Source organism: Pinus tabuliformis, chromosome 8 (genome assembly GCF_031772625.1).
Source record: "Pinus tabuliformis cultivar Carrire ecotype Pingquan chromosome 8, CPIR1, whole genome shotgun sequence".
NCBI classification, from domain to species: Eukaryota; Viridiplantae; Streptophyta; class Pinopsida; order Pinales; family Pinaceae; genus Pinus; species Pinus tabuliformis.
The window spans coordinates 1,330,836,440-1,330,854,799 of NC_142294.1; the positions used below are offsets into that span (position 1 = coordinate 1,330,836,440).

Consider the following 18,360-nt stretch of genomic DNA (forward strand, 5'->3'; position numbering starts at 1 on the left):
TGATGAAGCTTGGTTTTACAGTCCGAGGTATGCCTTCGATTTTGGTATTTTATGTTGATGATTTATTTCTGACTGATAGTGAACCTCTTATTCTCCAGTGTAAGAGGGAGTTAACTTCTGAATTTGAAATGAAAGATCTTGGTTTGATGCACTACTTCTGAGCCTGGAGGTATGGCAGAAATCTGGTGAGATTTTCCTTTCTCAAAGAAAATATTTTTTCAAACTTCTAGAAAGCTTTGGCATGATTGAGTGTAAGTCCATGAATACGCCAATGGAAATGAATTTCAAGAAGCTTTGCGGTAAAACAGGACCTGATTTAGCTAATCCTTCTAAGTACCATCAACTGAATGGGGCATTGATGTTCTTAGTGAACAATAGACTAGATATATGCTTTGCAGTCAATACATGATTAAGCATGCTCATGCACACTAGGTTGTTGCAAAGCATGTGTTGAGGTACCTGCATGGGAACATCAATCTTGGATCGAGATATCTTGTCGAAGATGTAAGGCTATATGGATACTCTGATGTTGATTGGGTTGGTAACTCTACTAACAGAAAGAGCACATCAGGCTGTTGCTTCAGCTTAGGATCTACCATGATATCTTGGATGAGAAGAAAGCAAAAGTTTGTTGCCCTTAGCACGGCTGAAGCAAAATACATTGCTGCTAGCATGGCTAGCTATGAGGCAGTATGGCTATGGAAGCTCTTTGGAGAGTTGTTTGATAAAGTATTGGATACTACAGTAGTTTACTGAGACAATAAGAGTGGAATTTGACTTGTTGAAAATCCTATGTTCCATGACAAGTCCAAACACATTGAGATCAAATATCACTATATCCGAGATATAGTGCAAAGAGGAGCAGTAAGACTCGATCGATGACCAGATCACCGGCATTCTTACCAAGCCCTTGTCAGAGGGAAAGTTCTTGGTTTTCAAAGAGCAACTTGGATTGAAGATGTGACCCTTCCCAAAGAGGGTATTCATGGATGATAAGCCTTGGATGTGCGAGATCCTTGTCATGTATTGACAAGTGGACCCCCCGCAGTGATGAGCCTTGGATGAGCGAGATCCTTGTCAAATGTTGATAAGTGGATCCCCCCACGCAGTGATGAACCTTGGATGTGTGAGATCCTTGTCATGTGTTGACAAGTGGATCCCCCCAAGCAGTGATGAGCCTTGGATGACTGAGATCCTTGTCATGTGTGGACAAGTGGATCCTCCCAAGCAGTGATGAGCATTGGATGTGTGAGATCCTTGTCATGTGTTGACAAGTGGATTCCCCCAAGCAACGATGAGCCTTGGATGAGCGAGATCCTTGTCATGTGTTGACAAGTGGATCCCCCCAAGCAGTGATGAGCCTTGGATGAGCGAGATCCTTGTCATGTGTTGACAAGTGGATCTCCCCAAGGGTGTATAGGGTGATGGACGTATCTCCCCTATGATGATGATTCTTCATTAGATTATAACATCATTGTTCCAAAGCAGAGATAACAGAGATCCTTGTATCAGAAAGAAATTTCTCCCTAGCTGAGAGGGAGTGTTGAAAATTGGCAGCTATGGGATGAATTTCTAAGATTTCGAAAGCAACTTTCTAAAAATAGAAAGTCATGTCTATCTTTGCAACCATGACTTTCCAAAAATAGTAAATCACCTTCCATCAATTCGTAATCATATATATATGATGGAAAATCACTTAACTTGTCCTTAATCAATCTCAATTGTTTAATTTTTAATTTAATCATCAATATTATTATTTTAATTACTATTATCCTCTTTATGATATTATTATATTATTATTGAAAAGAATTTCAAGTCTCTCAATCATATCATATATAACTCCCCACAATTAATGCATATGTTACTCTCTCTCTCTTAATGGATTCATTCCTCTCTTTAATGCTCTTATGCACATCTTACGCTCTCTTACACACTTTAATGACTCGTCATAAAAGATTCCTCTTACACCTCTTTAGTGCATAAGTTACACTTCTCTCATAAATGCATGAGTTACACTCCTATCGTTTATGGCATAAGTTACACATATTTTGGCATATGTAATTCCTCATCAAGGCATAGGAGTTACTCCCTCATGAATTTGACCTCCTTGCTCTTCCTATATATTTGTGCCTCTCATCCTCACTTTATACACACATGTGCTTGTGAAAGGAGAGTTTGAAATTGAGAAAGAGAGAGTTGGAGAATCTAGAGGAAGATTGAGAGAGAGAGAAAGAGAGTATCTTGAAGAGCAAGAGCAAATCTTGGAGAACCAAAGTGATTCAATGTTTCCATCAGCCACTGTTATCAGAGATCTTCTTCAGATTTGGGTGAACTTCTTCACTCTCTCATTGTACTTTGTATCTGTGTTGAACAATTGATTTCTAATAAGAGAAGAATCCAGTTAGGTTTTCCCCTTGTGGGTTTTCCCTTGTCATTGACCTAACTTCTCTGTATCTCATTGAGTTCTTGATTGTCTTCCATTTTGCATATGGTTTATATGGTTTATGTTCTATCTACAATTACTTAACTTATTTTGCCGCATAAAGAAGTTATGGTGTTAAGTGATTGTAACATAGAACATCAAAACAAGGGACAAAGCAAGGAGAGCGAACCTCAAGATAACCAATCCAAATCACTAGAAAAGAAGGGTAATGGGAAGTCGAAGGAAGGCACCGAAAAGTGGCGTGAGTTCCACAAAAGCCCACTAGCACAACACTAATGAATGCAGCTTCAAACAATCATTGTTGGTTGAGCTTAAAGAGAAACAAGCATACTCTAGCTCATATTCTGATTCAAAACAAGATATAGAAAAGATGATCATCAAAAAGAATCAGAGAAGCCTAAGGAGGGCGAGCACCTCTTTTATTCACAGATGTGGGTGAAGGGGACTACATTGCATTTCATTGTTGACAGTGGGAAACAAAACAACCTAATCTCATCCATGATCATCAAGAGATTGAAGTTGACGACAATGCCACACCCCAAACCATAAAACATTAGCTGGTTGAGCCATGGACAAGACATTCGTATCAACCAACAATATTACTACAGCAGCAAGCCCTTCAAAGATGATGTATTGTGTGATGTTCCCCACTTGAAGTTTGTAATGTTCATTTAATACAACCTTATATGTGGAAATGTCATGCTATCTTGTCCATGTAGTGTCATTGCTACTCTAGGAGATCAGCTCTATAGGATACCAAAGGTAGTTTCAACTATAGAAAATTTATTAATATTGGAAAAACAATGCCAAAAAGTAGTCTTTCATACTTCCAAGTTTGTCCTCTTCATGGTTCAGCTAGAAGGAGAACAAAAGGTCACCACAACCACCACAGCTTCGATGCAAGATCTCTCTACAAAACATAAACATGTGGACAAGCTTGTAAAAGGGTCCAAAGACATATTCACCTCATCTACAAGGGTGACTCTACACTTCCGACTCAAACATCCACATGCATGGGACCGCATCCTTCCATATGCTCAACATTGTTATAACAAAGCTCTCCACAACTCTATTGGTCACAACTATTTTCAGACTTGTTCGAGCTTCCATCTAGCAGCCCCCATGGATGTCACTCTTTTGATTGCATCTTCACTAACAAAATCCTTGCGTGCTCAGGACAAAACAAATCAAGTAGCCAAAATAGTTGAACAGACCCAACATCTCAACAATAGCTTCATTATGTCCTGCAAAAAGCGACCAACCTCAGGTTCCACACAAGATTCAGGCTACAGTGGATCAAATCATGAACACCAAGACGAAGGATATACACCACCAGAATATACAACTCTACCAATTGTCAAAGTAAGGCAACTTCTTCGCCAAGGCAAGTGGCTCACTAAGAGCCAAATTCAGTAGAAGTTTCCCCATCTAATGAGGGAACTTGATACAATGGAGATTATTGCCTCCGAAGGGGGGAGAATTTATCCAAATGGATGTTGATGAATCACCATGGTTAATAATTGTTTTCTATTGTTGGTGGTTTACAAGCCCATAGTTTTGGTAAACCATGGTATCCACCCATGGTATTTGAAAGGTGGAAGAAAACAAAATAAAAATCTAATTGTACAATTAGCTTTTACCATATACAACCATTCATTAGTTTTTACCATAGTGATTTATGGTATTCACCCATGTTTTTTGTAACCCGTGGTATTTATTCATAACGGAAGTGCATGACCATAGGTGAAAAGGTACCTATAAATAATATAAATATGGGCCTTCACCCCTTCACCATCGTAAAAGTTACGAAGTTTCTCGTGATGTAGTCTCGTGACACTTTTACCATTTAATAAAAATAATTAAGCTCTTTTCATATTATTTTTTCCTCTATATTATTTCTTTTATGCACTTGTGACGTTTTCTATTGTCAATATTTTGTCTCATTTCTCAAACAGCCTAGATCACAACCTCCACCAATATTTTAACTTTTGGAAGGCTACAATCATCACACCAACCTACACAAAAGCAAGTTTACCTCTCATACAATATGAGGGGTGTTGTCGCACAAAGTGTCTAGGCACTGCGACAACACTCAGAGTAAGGGTTGTCACTCTTGATCCTTGCTCACTCCATTTAGACTCTCTCCTAGGCAAGTCAAGGGGGGTAGTCCCTAAGGTAAATGGATGGGAAACCCTGTGGATCACAGGCTCTAAGAGATTTTAATGATGGACAACCTGATGAATCTAAATGAATCTCGATTAATTCAGATGAATAGATTAAACGCTAATGTAACCAAGACACGACCACAAGATAGAAACAATTATAGACCAATGCCTTTATGTTTAATTAACCGTATAATAAGTAAAACAAGTTATCCAGAACAATTTTCCAATATGTGACGAATAATGACAATCATGAATGATCGATATAAATGCCCAAAACTGTATCACGCAAGATGATTCAAGATTTAAAATGATTTTTGCTGATAACCCAGATCTAGAAATAATTAATTTTCTCCAACAATCAACATGATTTAATACATTTATCGCACCTTGACCACAGAAGAATCATGAAAATTTTAGATTTTGCTCTTAACACCAGGAACACCAAGCAATTCAATCATTCCTTAGGCAAAATATGAAGAAGTAAAACAAATCAACGGGTTAATAAATCGAATCTTTAATGGGCCATAGGCCACATTAAAAAAAATTAATGTTTAAGCAAAAACCCCTTAATTTATTTCATTTTTAATTCTCAAGTCACCAAAAATTTAAGGTTTTAGAAAAAATTTAATGTTTTAATGTTTTTTTAAGAGTTTTTTAGATTTTTATATTTTTTAAATATTTTAGATTTTTTAAATGTTTTAAAATGAATTTAAATGTTTTAGATTTTTTTTAAGTCTTTCTTTATTGCTCATAAAAAGATTACAAGAGAGCTTTTCGCTTAGTACACGATCAAAAGATCAGATGAACTGACTGACAAATGACCTCCTATTTAAAGATAAATCCTCCAACGACTAGTTTGAGCGATCCTCGTCAAAACAATCTTGACCGTTGATGAGGATTAAAATTTCTTTTAATTTCATCTGTCGAAATTTTAAATTCTTGAGGAAATTCGAATTTTTCAATTAAATGAATTTTAATTAATTCAAAAATTAAACTTTTGAATTAATTTCCTCAAAATTTTGACTTTGACTTTACCCCAGGGACCAAAGGCTTAAAATTTAGCAAAATAATTAATTTGCCTTACTCCCTGGACCTCTTAACATTTAATTTTTTAGGGCCGACGAATTTTGCCTTCGGAGAATTTAAATTTACCTAGGATCTAAAATTAATTAAATTTCTAACTTAGGATTTAATTAATTTTGGCCAGAAAATTTAATTAACTAACCTATGAGGGGATAAATTTTTTTCCAACCTTCAAAAGACTTTACATCCTGATTTTACATTTTTTACATCTCAAGGGGGAAAACCCATTTGCAAAAGACCCTCACAGACTACCCAGTTCTGCGACACAAATATAATCTAGCAAATCAAGTGATTTGTAATAAAATAACCTAACCAAATAGTTAAGATTATTCCCAAATCACTTTTACATAAACTCGATCTAGAACACTAGGACTCCCCTAAGATCCCAATGACAAAATCCATTTCGGCTTTGGGATAAGGCTAAAGGAAAACTCTGCTAACCATCCGAGAATGGATCAGTGAGACAAAAAAACTCTCGAAATGCAGATTGTCACCAGAAAAGTAGGTTTACCTAGGTAGTTACATACACGACCCGGATTTGCTGAGATTATTTACATTATACACACGCAGAATGGGTTTACATTATAACATGATCCTCAGGCTGATGATGATAGTTGGATGGCATGAACACATCGATCAGAAGCTATCCCTTTTGCGAAAAAAGGGGGTGTACTGCTATGGGTCATTGACACGTAGTGGTCAACAAGGGGTAACACTTCCAAGTCACGTTTAAAGTATGGGGTCTCTCATGTAAAAAAGTGAAGTGGGTGAATTGTCTCCAGAGAATGTGGCCTTTCAAATTCTCCTAAAGTTGAGGGTGTTTACATGGCTGCTAATCTACTAGGATTTTCCCTCTAAGGAATGATCACGGCAGTCATGCTTAGAAGATGCAACATGCCTACATTTTGGATGGGTTGAAATTATTCACCACATCTTCTAGAGCTAAAAGTGTGCTAAAAAATGTTGGGACCTTGTATGAGACACTTGGCATCATCTCCTTTGTAGTAAGATTTTTTAGAAATCTTCTCTATTAAGTGATGTTGACTCCATTGGCCCTTTGCACTCGCAAGATACTTCGAGTTGTTGCATTGTATACTTCATAGAAACTTTGTTGTGAGAATACTTTTAGTTGTTCTATGTTCTCTATCTCTACAAACATCTTTTTTGATGACTTAGATGTACAGTTTAAAGCTAGAGGCATTCTCCTTAGAATATATGTGAGAGGTTGTGTGGATGAGGTACAGTCGATTAGAAAATCAAAAAGGCAGAAAGATTTTCTTATGTTGTTAATTACTTGTGATATTATCATGTTCTTATTAGCTTCTTTACGTTCTTGGTTCATCTTTTTCTCATTAAGCAATCATCAAAGCAAAAGCATGAAGATCATAGACACCATATGTAGGCACTCAACCAAGGCTAAAACCCCTTTATAGGGTAAAACCCAATCAGAACTCTTCCTTTAGTAGACTCAAATTGAGATAGACCAATACCCTATACCAAAATACCTTCCTCCTCCAGCAAGTCATCTCTTCCTTCTGATAGATGATCTACAATTTCGATCTAGCAACTTCAGTAGTTCTAGCCTAGCAACTTCACAAATTCGACCTTGATGCAGCTTCACGACTTCAATGTAGTTTCCCATCTTCAATGCAGCTTCAAAATTTTGTTACACATGAGAAAGAGAGAGAAAGACCCAAAAACTTTGATTCCAGTGTCCTTATTGAACTTCGCACTATTTCTGCTCCTAGCTACTGTAATTCGAACTTGTGAGAGATGTGCTTCCAAATTAGTCGAGTTGCTACAATATATAGTGAGTTTGTGAGGTCAAACTTCCTCGTTGAGCCCAACTTGTCCTTTCTTTGAGGCCGACTTGGTGAAGGAGGCCTAGAAGACTGGTTTTACAATAAAATAAATTTGTTTCTTAACAAATAAATCCCAAGAAGGGTTCTTTAGGTTATGGCATGGACAAGGACACTTGGCATAAACACTAGAAACCTGAAATGGAGGCTTTGACCTATAAACAATTGACCCAAGCATGAAACCCATGCTTTAATAAGTCAATTTATTTAATAATAAAAATTATTTTCTTTCTTTTGACAAATACATGACTTGAACACGATTATGAAGACCAACACTTGTTACATTCTTCAACACTGCCTCTTAACTAGGGAGGTATTTATAATTACATATATATAGAGGTACATGAAAGATCTCCAAAATGAACTACAGAGAGTTCTAGCACACTCAGTGTTGTGGAATAGAAACCTGACCAAGGTGTTCTATCCGAGTGGGACTAAGATGGACTCAAGCTTTCAACCAATCTAGGTACCATTAGGCTTACTTGCTAACCATCAACCTAGGGATCTAGGTGCGTATCCAAGGTCAGATCTCCATGACCAATGCCACCCTCCCTCTTCAGGGTCTAGACAACAACACTTAGGTCGGTCAGATGGCCTCCCAAGCATCTGCCATTAGATGCTTCATCTCTCCCTAAGAAACTAAACCAGATATATCCATTTGTCCAAACATGCTTCCAAAGTCTTCAATCTTCTTGTGGAGAGATTTACCTGTACAAACACAATCCCAATCAGTGATAAACTTTCAAATATATATACAAGCAAACACACACCTTTGGGGTCCTCAATAATCATGTTGTTGCTTTCATCATCAAGTTATTCATATATAATTTGTCGGAAGCTTCTTCCTTCTTTCATTTCTTCTGCAGCACTAAATACATCCTCATATCTTCTCAAGTCTTTTGTTTGCAACTTCATGAATATTTATTGATAGCACTTTGTTTACTTCAAAGTATTCATTGTCATAATATGCCCTCCCTCTCAACAAGGAAATATACTTTTTCTAGGCTCCCTCTCAACTTAGGGAGATCAACCTCTTCTTTTTTCTATAACATCAGAGAACCTTTCACGGCTTTATTCCTTCTTATGGCATCAAGTTCATCCTGATTACCATCATTCATATAACTTCCTTCATCATGCTTATTAGTTATTAACACCATACGAGCATCTTCACCATCTTGAAAATTATGTACCTGCAAAAACTTGAATAGCAAGTACAACCAAAATACATATATAGAAGCATGAAGTTAACTATATCAAAATTATGTCAATATAATGGAAGCATCAAAACAATCAAATACTTTAGATATCAAATACCTAAACCTAGTTAGGTTCATAATCAGCAAGAGACACATACCAAACTTCAACCTCTTCCTAGGGTTTTGTCACAAACCCTTAGACTCCATCGTCAAGACACAAAGCCTTAGATATCAACAATTCAATCAAGTAACAATCTTACTATGCATCTAAGGTTTCAACAATTTTCATAATTTACATGTTAGATTCTACTAGGGTTTGTTACAAACTCTAGATTTCACAAACTAAAAATATGAGCATCAGCTTACTCACATATACATATCTAGGATTTTATGTACTAGCATCTCATATCAATATCCATATCTATTAGGTGAACCCAAGACACAAACATTAATACATCAAAATTAAGATACAACAATTTTCTCCAAACTAGGGTTTTGATTGAACATACACCTAGGGCTTCATTCCTAGAATCTTACTTGGGCTTTGTTCACAAACCCTAATTCACCAAACCTTAAAGATCTGGGGATTCAATACATAATTTAGACATTAACAGTGAACCTTAAAAAACTAGGGTTTCTATCATAACAATACCAAAACCCTAAACATCAAAAGAATAGGATTTCTAGATTTCATCAACAACCCTAAGTAGACTAGTGTTTCATAATATTAACATAGACTTAGGAACAAGAGGCTAGGGTTTTATAGTGAACCCTAAAGGTTAGGGTTACACAAGAATGATCAAATGATAGTATATCGAGGGTAGATTTAATCTAATGATTAATCACCCTAACAAGAATCTTTAAGATTCAAAACCCTAGACATAACGATGTCAGTAATGTAAAGCAAAATTTCAAAAGAGAATGAATATACCTTTTACGTGAAGATAACTTTATAACAAAGCTTATAGTCTAAAACATACCTTGAGTTGTTTCTTAACAAACCTTGTAGGACATTAATTCTTGAAGGGCTTCCTTTGCAATAGAACTTCTACCATGCTTCAAGTCTATCCTTTGAAGTCTCCTCCATAACCCTTGAGCATTCAGCAAGCTTTCCTAATCAAGGAAAATATAAAGAAAAAGGTTATTAGCATATAATATAAACAAGTCTTGATGTAAGGAGGAAACTAAACATGAAGGGATGAAACAAAGAACAAAATACATATCTTTGGTAACATGGTGGAGGTTCCCTCTTAACCCAATCCTTTTGAGGGATACCTACAACCTATCAAAATAATTCAAAAATGTTCTACCAAGACATGTCAGACCTACAAATTTTAAAAATAAAAAAAATAAAGGAAAACAATTCAAAACTTAAAAACGAAGACTAAGAGGGATATGTGAGAGAAAGGACTTAGTAGTATAAGTCTTTGACTTCTGATTTTTCAGTTTTGCTCTTCTTAGGTGGAGCTTCATTGGTAACATTTGCTTGATCCCTATCTCTCTTATTATTCTTTGGATTCTCCGGACATTGATTTTTGTAGTGACCCATCTTGTGACAATTGTAACATTCAATCTTGGTTAGGTCAACTTTCTTCTTTTGTCCTTTGAACTTTTTGAAAGATCCCTTCTTCTTGTGATAAGCAGAATAGGCATTAGAGGTGTTTTCTTCTTCATCCTCCTTGTTGTTTACTAACGATATTCGAGCTTCTTCTTGACCGCATGCACTCCACATTTGTTCAAATGATGTAGTATCCTTCCAACTGTTAAGTCCTGAAGGAAAAGCACTCCAAGATTTTGGTAGTCCTAGAAAAGCAGTGATTACGATCTCTTTTTCTAGTACAAATTCATCTATCGCTTGGAGATCATCTCTAATCCTAGATATCCTTATAAATTAGGATGATACAGTATCGTCTTTTGTTATCTTAAATTTTAATAGTCCTTAATTCATTCTTGAGGCTTGTTATTTGACCAATGTTCTTGATGGTGAATAATTTGTTGAGAGCCTCATACATTTTTGAGAAGAATTTATGTTGGATATGTATGGAATTAGGTTGTTCTTAACTCTATCCACTATTTGGTTCATAACCAATATTTTTGTTTCTCTGAACTTTGCTTTATTTGCTTCACTTGATTCATCTATAAGATTCTTGATTTTTCCTTGAAGATTCAAAACTTTGTTCTTTTAGAGAATAAGATCTATCATCTTTTTCTAGGCCCTATAGTTAGAAGCTCCTTCTAGTTTGTTTTTTGCCTTTGTTGAGCTTGACATAGTTCCTATAGATAGTAGGCATATCCCTTTATATGATCCTCTTTAATTACCTTTCCTTGATCTCCTTTTCTTCAATAGATCTTCTACATGTCTTTTTCTTCCTTCTTCACCTTAGCTTTGATACCATGTTAGACAATCGAAAAGGTCGAAAGATTTTCTTATGTTGATAATTACTTGTGATATTATTATGTTCTTATTAGCTTCTTTATGTTCTTGCCTTATATTTTTCTCATCAAGCAATCATCAAAGCAAAAACATGAAGATCGTGGACACCAAATGTAGTCACTCGGCCAGGGCTAGAACCCCTTTATAGGGGAAAGTCCAATCAGAACTCTTCGTTCAGTAGATTCAAATTAAGATAGATCTATACCCTAGACCAAAAGATCCTCCTCCTCCACCAAGCCATCTCTTCCTTCTGATAGATGATCTCTTCCAAAGTTACCAAGTGCCAGCTTCTCAAATACAGCTTCAACCCAGAATTTCGAACCCCTACTTCAGAACTTCGCCCCAACTTTAGGACTACAGTTTCAATCTAGCAACTTGAGTAGCTCAAACCTAGAAGCTTCACAACCTCGACCTTGATGCAACTTCACAGCTTCAACGTAGCTTCACATCTTTGATGCAGTTTCCCAACTTCAGAATTCCGTTGCACATGAGAAAGAGAGAGAGAGACAAAAAGACTTTGATTCCAGCTTCCTTCTTGAACTTCGCGCTTTTTCTGCTCCCAGCTACTGTAATTCGAACTTGTGAGAGATGTGCTTCCAAATGAGTTGAGTTGCTCCAATATATAGTGAGTTTGTGAGGTTGAATTTCCTTGTTGAGGCCGACTTGTCATTTCTTTGAGGCCGACTTTGTGGAGGAGGTCTAGAAGACTTGTTTTACGATAAAATAAATTTGTTTCTTAACAAATTAAACCCAAGAAGGGTTCTTTACATTATGACATGGACAAGGACACTTGACATAAACACTAGAAGCCTGCAATGGAGGCTTTGACCTATAAACAATTGACCCAAGCATGAAACCCATGCTTTGATAAGTCAATTTATTTAATAATAAAATATATTTTTCTTTCTTTTGACAAATACATGACTTAAATACAATTATGAAGACCGACACTAGTTACATTCTTCAACACAATCTAACCTAAAGACCTTTCTCTTGTCCTTTAGGTAGACTTTACTTTGAGGAAACTTCAATGTGAGGCTGTTTTTAGTGGTTCCTTGTTCTCTATCTCTATATTTAGAGGCATCAATTTGATGAGTTGGATGTACAGTTTAAAGCTAGACCGACTCTCCATGGGAGAGACGTGTGAGATTGTGCAATTTAGGTGCAGTCTGACGTAAAGGCTCTCTGTTGTCCTTCAGGTAGACTCATGCCTGTTTGTATATCACCTCTGTACTATATTTTTAGTTTATTGAAGTAGCATTTTTTACAAAGAAGAAGAAAAGAAGATAAGAAAAGCTCACACAAAAGAGAAAGGAAGACAGAAAGGTCCATCGAATGTTTGTTTGAATGTCAGAGGCAAAATCTTGACTGACAGGAACCTCCAGCAATTAGAAAAATAAGTATTTACTGCATAAATTATCCAGACTGAATGTCCTATTCGATGCATCAAACAACAGTGCAGATGATATGGTATTCATCCTCAAAAACAGCCGTAAAGAGCATCCGTATATCAAATTAATACACTGTAGGCTAGTAATGACCTTGCTGCATTGAAGAAATCTTTAAGTTCATTATAGAAGATCTTTAGTTGCTCCACAAATGCTTCACTATATTCTCCAGGGTTCCTAGTGACCCTTGTAAGCATTAACTCTGTTGCAATCAAATCTTCTGGACCCGCATTACGATGGAGTTTGTTTTGTATTGTATGCTTGATTTCTTGCTGCGAGCAAATGCAAGTCAGATGAGTAACACATAGCTAAGACAATTAAAAAATGATCTAAAGAAACATAATAATCACCAACCTTCAGATCATGAGGAATGTCATTCCGGTGGGCAATATCTCTTATACGTGTCAATGGAACTGAAGCAGTAAATTCAGACTTGAATGAAGGCAAGCAAGGATGTATCTTCCGAATCACAAGAACCTCCTACATATCATAGATAATCTTGTAAGTTCGTTAGTAAAAAAATGAACCCAAAAAATGATAACAAAAAAAAAAATTAAAGATAATAAGCTATTGGATAATAGAAGAGATGTATTTGTATGGACAAAACAAGTGCACAGAGATCTGCAAAATTCCTTAACTGGTGGCTTATAAACATACCCAAAATCAAATTGATATAAGTTAGGTGTTAACTTTCAGAGATATAAAGAACTTCAATTACAAGTTACTAATCTCTAATAACCAGCCAATAGTTGGAATATTAAGTATTAACACTCCAAGAATATTTAGCCAGCGGAAAAAAATCAGGCTGCATGTATTCATAGTCACCTTAGCACTTTACGGAGATTATAAAATATGATAGGACATGCTGTAAGTGTGTAGGAAAATGTGTTGTCACAAAATTAAAAATAAGTCAATTCTTTTACTTTTCTCTCTTTAGTATGGTCTCTATGAATATATGCACCCTAAATTTTTACACCAATAACGTGTCCCCCGCAACTTTTCTCTAGAAACTTACAAATTGTCCTCACAATTCAATGATCAGAAATCAAAATGGAAATCCTACCACAAATTCTAGCAGCCTAGTGCAAAGCCTCACTAGGCGCTCTAGGTCTGCGGGCAACAATGGGATTAGCCACCACTATCACCTCAGTGGCTTCTCCCTTATTGTTTTGTGGTTGGGTATTATCCCCACAAGGGAAGCTTCCCCGACAAAATTTAAAGGTTAGATGACCTAGGAATCAAAGCCAAGTAGCTTTCTAAGGGACTCGCAACTAAATACCCCAAATAATTTTCAATAAAGACAGGTTCATGAATGGACAGAGCTGATGAGATAGAAGAAATCACTGGCAAGGCCTTGGAGGCAAAGACATGATCTATAGATGTTCAAGTAAGATTTCCCACTAGCCACCATCAAATAAAGAATGCTGTTGTAAGTTACGATTTTATAGGTAAGCAGATTTACAGGATGCAAAGCAGTGAACAGCAATAAAAATAGCCTAGGTCAACAACAGCTTGAGGCTATTCAAGGATGTAAACAAGTGATAGGTTAACCAATAGTTTTAATGGCTGAAAATGCACAAAACAGCAAAAGAAACCAAGACATCAGCCCTAAAATCAAAAGTAAAACATGCATAAATTGATATATTTATTTTTCAAAAGTTAATAGATGCAATTCCTACCTAAAGGACTATAACATATAGGGCAAAATTGCTACAAAATGCAGTTTTAACCAAACCCTGACACTAGTTACCATAAATTAAATTAAAAAGAGGAAATTTAAGGTTGATCGACACACCAAGACCAGTGCCTCTAATCAATCGGGCAATGCAGTCAATTAGGGCGAGGTCAAGATAAGAGGACCTTGGATAGAGAGGGTGGAAGATAATTCACTTCACTTTAGAAACCCTAGCAACTCTCTTGTATAGAAGACTTAAGGTCAAAGGATACAAGAAAACTAATTCCTTTCATGGATACCGTTACCCACCAAAAGTGGGTGACCCCATAGGAGAAATTTTTCTCCTAGATATCTCTTCAACCAGCAGCTAGCAGCCCCTGATAGCCATCGATGTAGCCGATACATTGTGCCATTTGATCTTTTCTCCCTACATCAGTCATAAGTCCCCTCACCCATCTGTCCAGGGCATATGTTAGAAGGTGGGCAATCCAATCCAAAAGGTATGTTTTTCATTGTGCAATCAGGTGTTTATGCTCTATGTTACTAGGAGGTGGGCAATCCAATCCAAAAGGTATGTTTTTCATTGTGCAATCAGGTGTTTATGCTCTATGTTACTTGGGAGCGGGAGCGGAAGCGGGGAGCGGAAGCGAGGAGCGGGAGCGAAAACGGGAGCGGGAGCAACCATTTTCAGAAGCTCCCGGTTTGGGAGAAAATCCCGGAGCGATTTTTTAAAAATATATATATTTTTTAATTTTGATACATATATGTCAACAAAAATATGTAGAATGATGAATTAGACATAAAAAACATAGAAAAACATAGATTGATCATTGATCATTGAACCATATCACATCAATGATCAATCATCTAGAAATTATAATCTTCATCAACCATGTCCACAAGTTAGTAAAATACATATTACAACTGCAACATATTGAGTCTCGTGAATCATGATTCATCAAATTCAATCTTAAATTTTCAACTTCAAGCTTTCAAAATTGAAAATTCAATATATAACATTTATCATCGTTGATCACCAAGGTTGTACTTGCAAGCTAAGTTTAACCATTACAAGAAGTAATATCTTAGATATTTCTAAGTCCTAACTTCTAACTGTTAACATGAAATGAAATGTTATAAAATGAAACATGAATAATGAAATGAAATGAAACAACTTTAGTCTTTCACGAAGCATCATATTCATAATTCACAATCATTACCAATGAGTTATAATTGCCAACTTCAAACTTCAAATTTTCATTGTCACAGTCATATATTGTTTACAAAAAATATCATTATGATATGAAAGAGTCAAGAGTCAAGGACTCAAAACTCAACAGTTATGAAAACTAAAGTCTAATAGAAACTAGAAAAGACAAGTAAATTGTAAATCTACATGTCGCCCTTGCCATGAGAGTCTCCAGGTGTATAAGCAGGTCGTGGTGGTCTTCTAGGAGTCTCCTGCACAGACCGACGACCAAAACTAGAAGGCACATGCCCTCCACGTGAGGGTGTAGATGGAGGTGGCGACAGCAAAGGAACAAGACTCGGACCTCGAGCACTGCTACTAGATGGTGGAGGTGGAGGTGGCATGGCTGTTGCAGCTGCTTCATCTTCATCCCTTATAAGTTCCTCTTCTAGTTCTTCAAGATGTACAATGCCATCCTCCCAATTGTCATCCTCTGGATGATTGTCCCAAATTTTATATGTAGGATCCTCATAAGCCCGATCACAGTAATGACTCAACAACCTCAAGTTGTAGTGCACATAAACCAAGCTTTCTGCTCGGTTTTCATTGAGTCTGTTTCTTTTCACATTATGTATGTAGTTGTAGGTGCTCCAACACCTCTCTGCAGAAGAAGTATTTACAACCTGTGAAAGAACTTTTTTTGCCAATTTTGGCAAAAGTCCGTGGTCGTCATATGTTTCTTATATGAATTTGAAACTACTTGAAATTTGTTTGCAAGGTATTCAATTCAGAAATAAACATGTTTAAAAGACTTCCATGTCTTGCAGAAAGGAAACACATGAAATTTTCAGCTGTTTATGACCCATCTAAGCATAGCAGAATTATTTCCTTTTACTGTTTAACACATTAAAACGAATTTGTTCTGCAAAATAAACCAACCACAGATGCAAAAGAAGTTGATAAAGCAGTTCACCCCCTCCAGGGCTACGTCTGCTGGGTCCAAAGCCCCCAAATGGGCTTGTCCTTGTTTTTATAAAATGCTCAAATTGAAAATACAGCTGAATAGAAGCATCTACAGGAGAAATAGATGGTAGAAATGGATTCAGAACACTTGAATCCTTCAAGATTGACTATTGGATCACCTCCAATGGATACCTGCAACCCTGTACAGTCTTCCCAATACTGGCCCCTAGTGGCTCCTAGAACTTTCACGGCTTCAAAACGTATGCAAATGACCTCTGATGGCTGTAAGACCTGCACCAATGGCTTCATAAGGTCGAAAATACCCAAAATCAAAAAAAAAATCGTCCAAAACCGACTTTCTGGGCCAAAGTTATGGCCATTTACTCCTGACTGCCAGTTTGGCCTAACAAAACCCCAGTTACATTTAGTGACGGCCAGTTAAGCCCGCCAAATATGGCGGGACCGCCAAATTTGGCGCTCCGCCAATTCTGCCGCCATCTTACTGCAGTTAAATTTAATGCTGGCCTCGAATTGCGCGCCGGCTGTTTGGCTAGGATTCCGCGTCGGGTGGTTAAGGGTTTAGCTCCTGCTTCTGGGCGCTGGTCGTATGGTGTTGGGGGGCTGGCCCCCTACTCATGATTCACATCAACCTTGGGCTTAATCATAAGAAGAACAAAATTCTTACTTGAATTGACCAGCCTTTTTACCTGTCCTGCATTCACCATCGCTATATTTGTCTTCTTGTGATGAGCTCTAACAATGAACTCCTTGCCATCTTTGAACAGATGATATTTGTTTTCATGGCGATGAAAGATAGCTTTCCTGTCAAACAAATAAGGACTTCCCAAAACAATTCCTGCTATATCAAAAGGTACCACATCAAGTTCAACTGTATCAATAAAATGTGCAGTAATTGCAAAGCGCAATGTGCACTTTCTTGAAACTTGTAAATTTGCATCCTTGCAAATCCATCCAAGTGGATATGGCTTCGGATGTGGAACGGTCTCAAGTTTAAGCTGCTTGACCAAGTCCTCTGATATAAGGTTTGCTTGTGACCCACTATCAAAAAGTGTGTCAATCTTAGTATGTTTTGAAATCACACTCACATGAAACAGTTCAATTCTTTCTTCCTCGTTAGGAGCTTGTACATGGCAGTTTGAGGTACTAGTGTTGGCTTGAGTTTCAACTTCTTTTCCCTTCAAGTTTTTCAAACCCATGGCTGTAATTTTGGTTTCATCACCTGAATCTTCCCCTAAATCTTGTGGTGTAGATGTAGTAGCAGCAGTTTTCTGTTTCCCTTTGGATTTGTTAGATTGAGGTCTTTTTTCAGGATGTAATTTCCAACAGTTTTTCTCCTCATGGCCTGGTTTAGAACAGTGTTTACATATCACTTTCTCACTCTCCTGTTTGACAGATGCATTCTTTTTGCCCTTTCCCTTGGAGGTTTTCTCTTTGCTTTTCCCCTTGGGGGGCTTGTTTCTACCCTCTTCAAATGTGTTTTTTCCCCTTACCTCTAAATGGGTAGCTTGGACACAAACCTCGTCCAGGCTAGTAGGGTTAAACATCAAGATGGTGTGTCTAAGGTAGCTATGCAAGCCTCCAATATATTTCAGCAAGGTTTCTTGGGTCTGTAAATCTACCCCTAACAAGAGAGCTCTTCTCCTGAATTCTTGGGTGTAGTCTTGGACACTCTGACCCTTAAGTTGTCTGAAATTTTGCCAGTTCATAATGGCTTTCTGCATGTGAGCAAGAGGGTAAAACTGTTTTTTAATGGCTAACAGAAATTCAGGCCATGTTAAGGTAACCTTACCAAATTTCTTGATCTCTTCTTTAGTCTTGGCCTCCCACCAGACCAAGGCTGCTCCATCCATTCTCAAAGAAGCCAACTGAATCTTTGTGGCATCA

The 18,360-nt window shown here is 37.1% G+C and overlaps 1 protein-coding gene across 1 annotated transcript in view; it reads right to left on the reverse strand.

Moving 5' to 3' along the window:
* LOC149240377 (phosphoglucan, water dikinase, chloroplastic-like) overlaps nt 1-18,360 on the reverse strand; it is a 246,842-nt gene that overhangs the window by 142,459 nt on the left and 86,023 nt on the right. Inside the window, exons 5-6 of the mRNA XM_089373687.1 lie at nt 12,983-13,108; nt 12,722-12,900 (exon numbers count right to left, since the gene is read on the reverse strand). Coding sequence (XP_089229813.1) covers nt 12,722-12,900; nt 12,983-13,108 — 305 coding nt within the window. The remainder of the gene's footprint in view (nt 1-12,721; nt 12,901-12,982; nt 13,109-18,360) is intronic.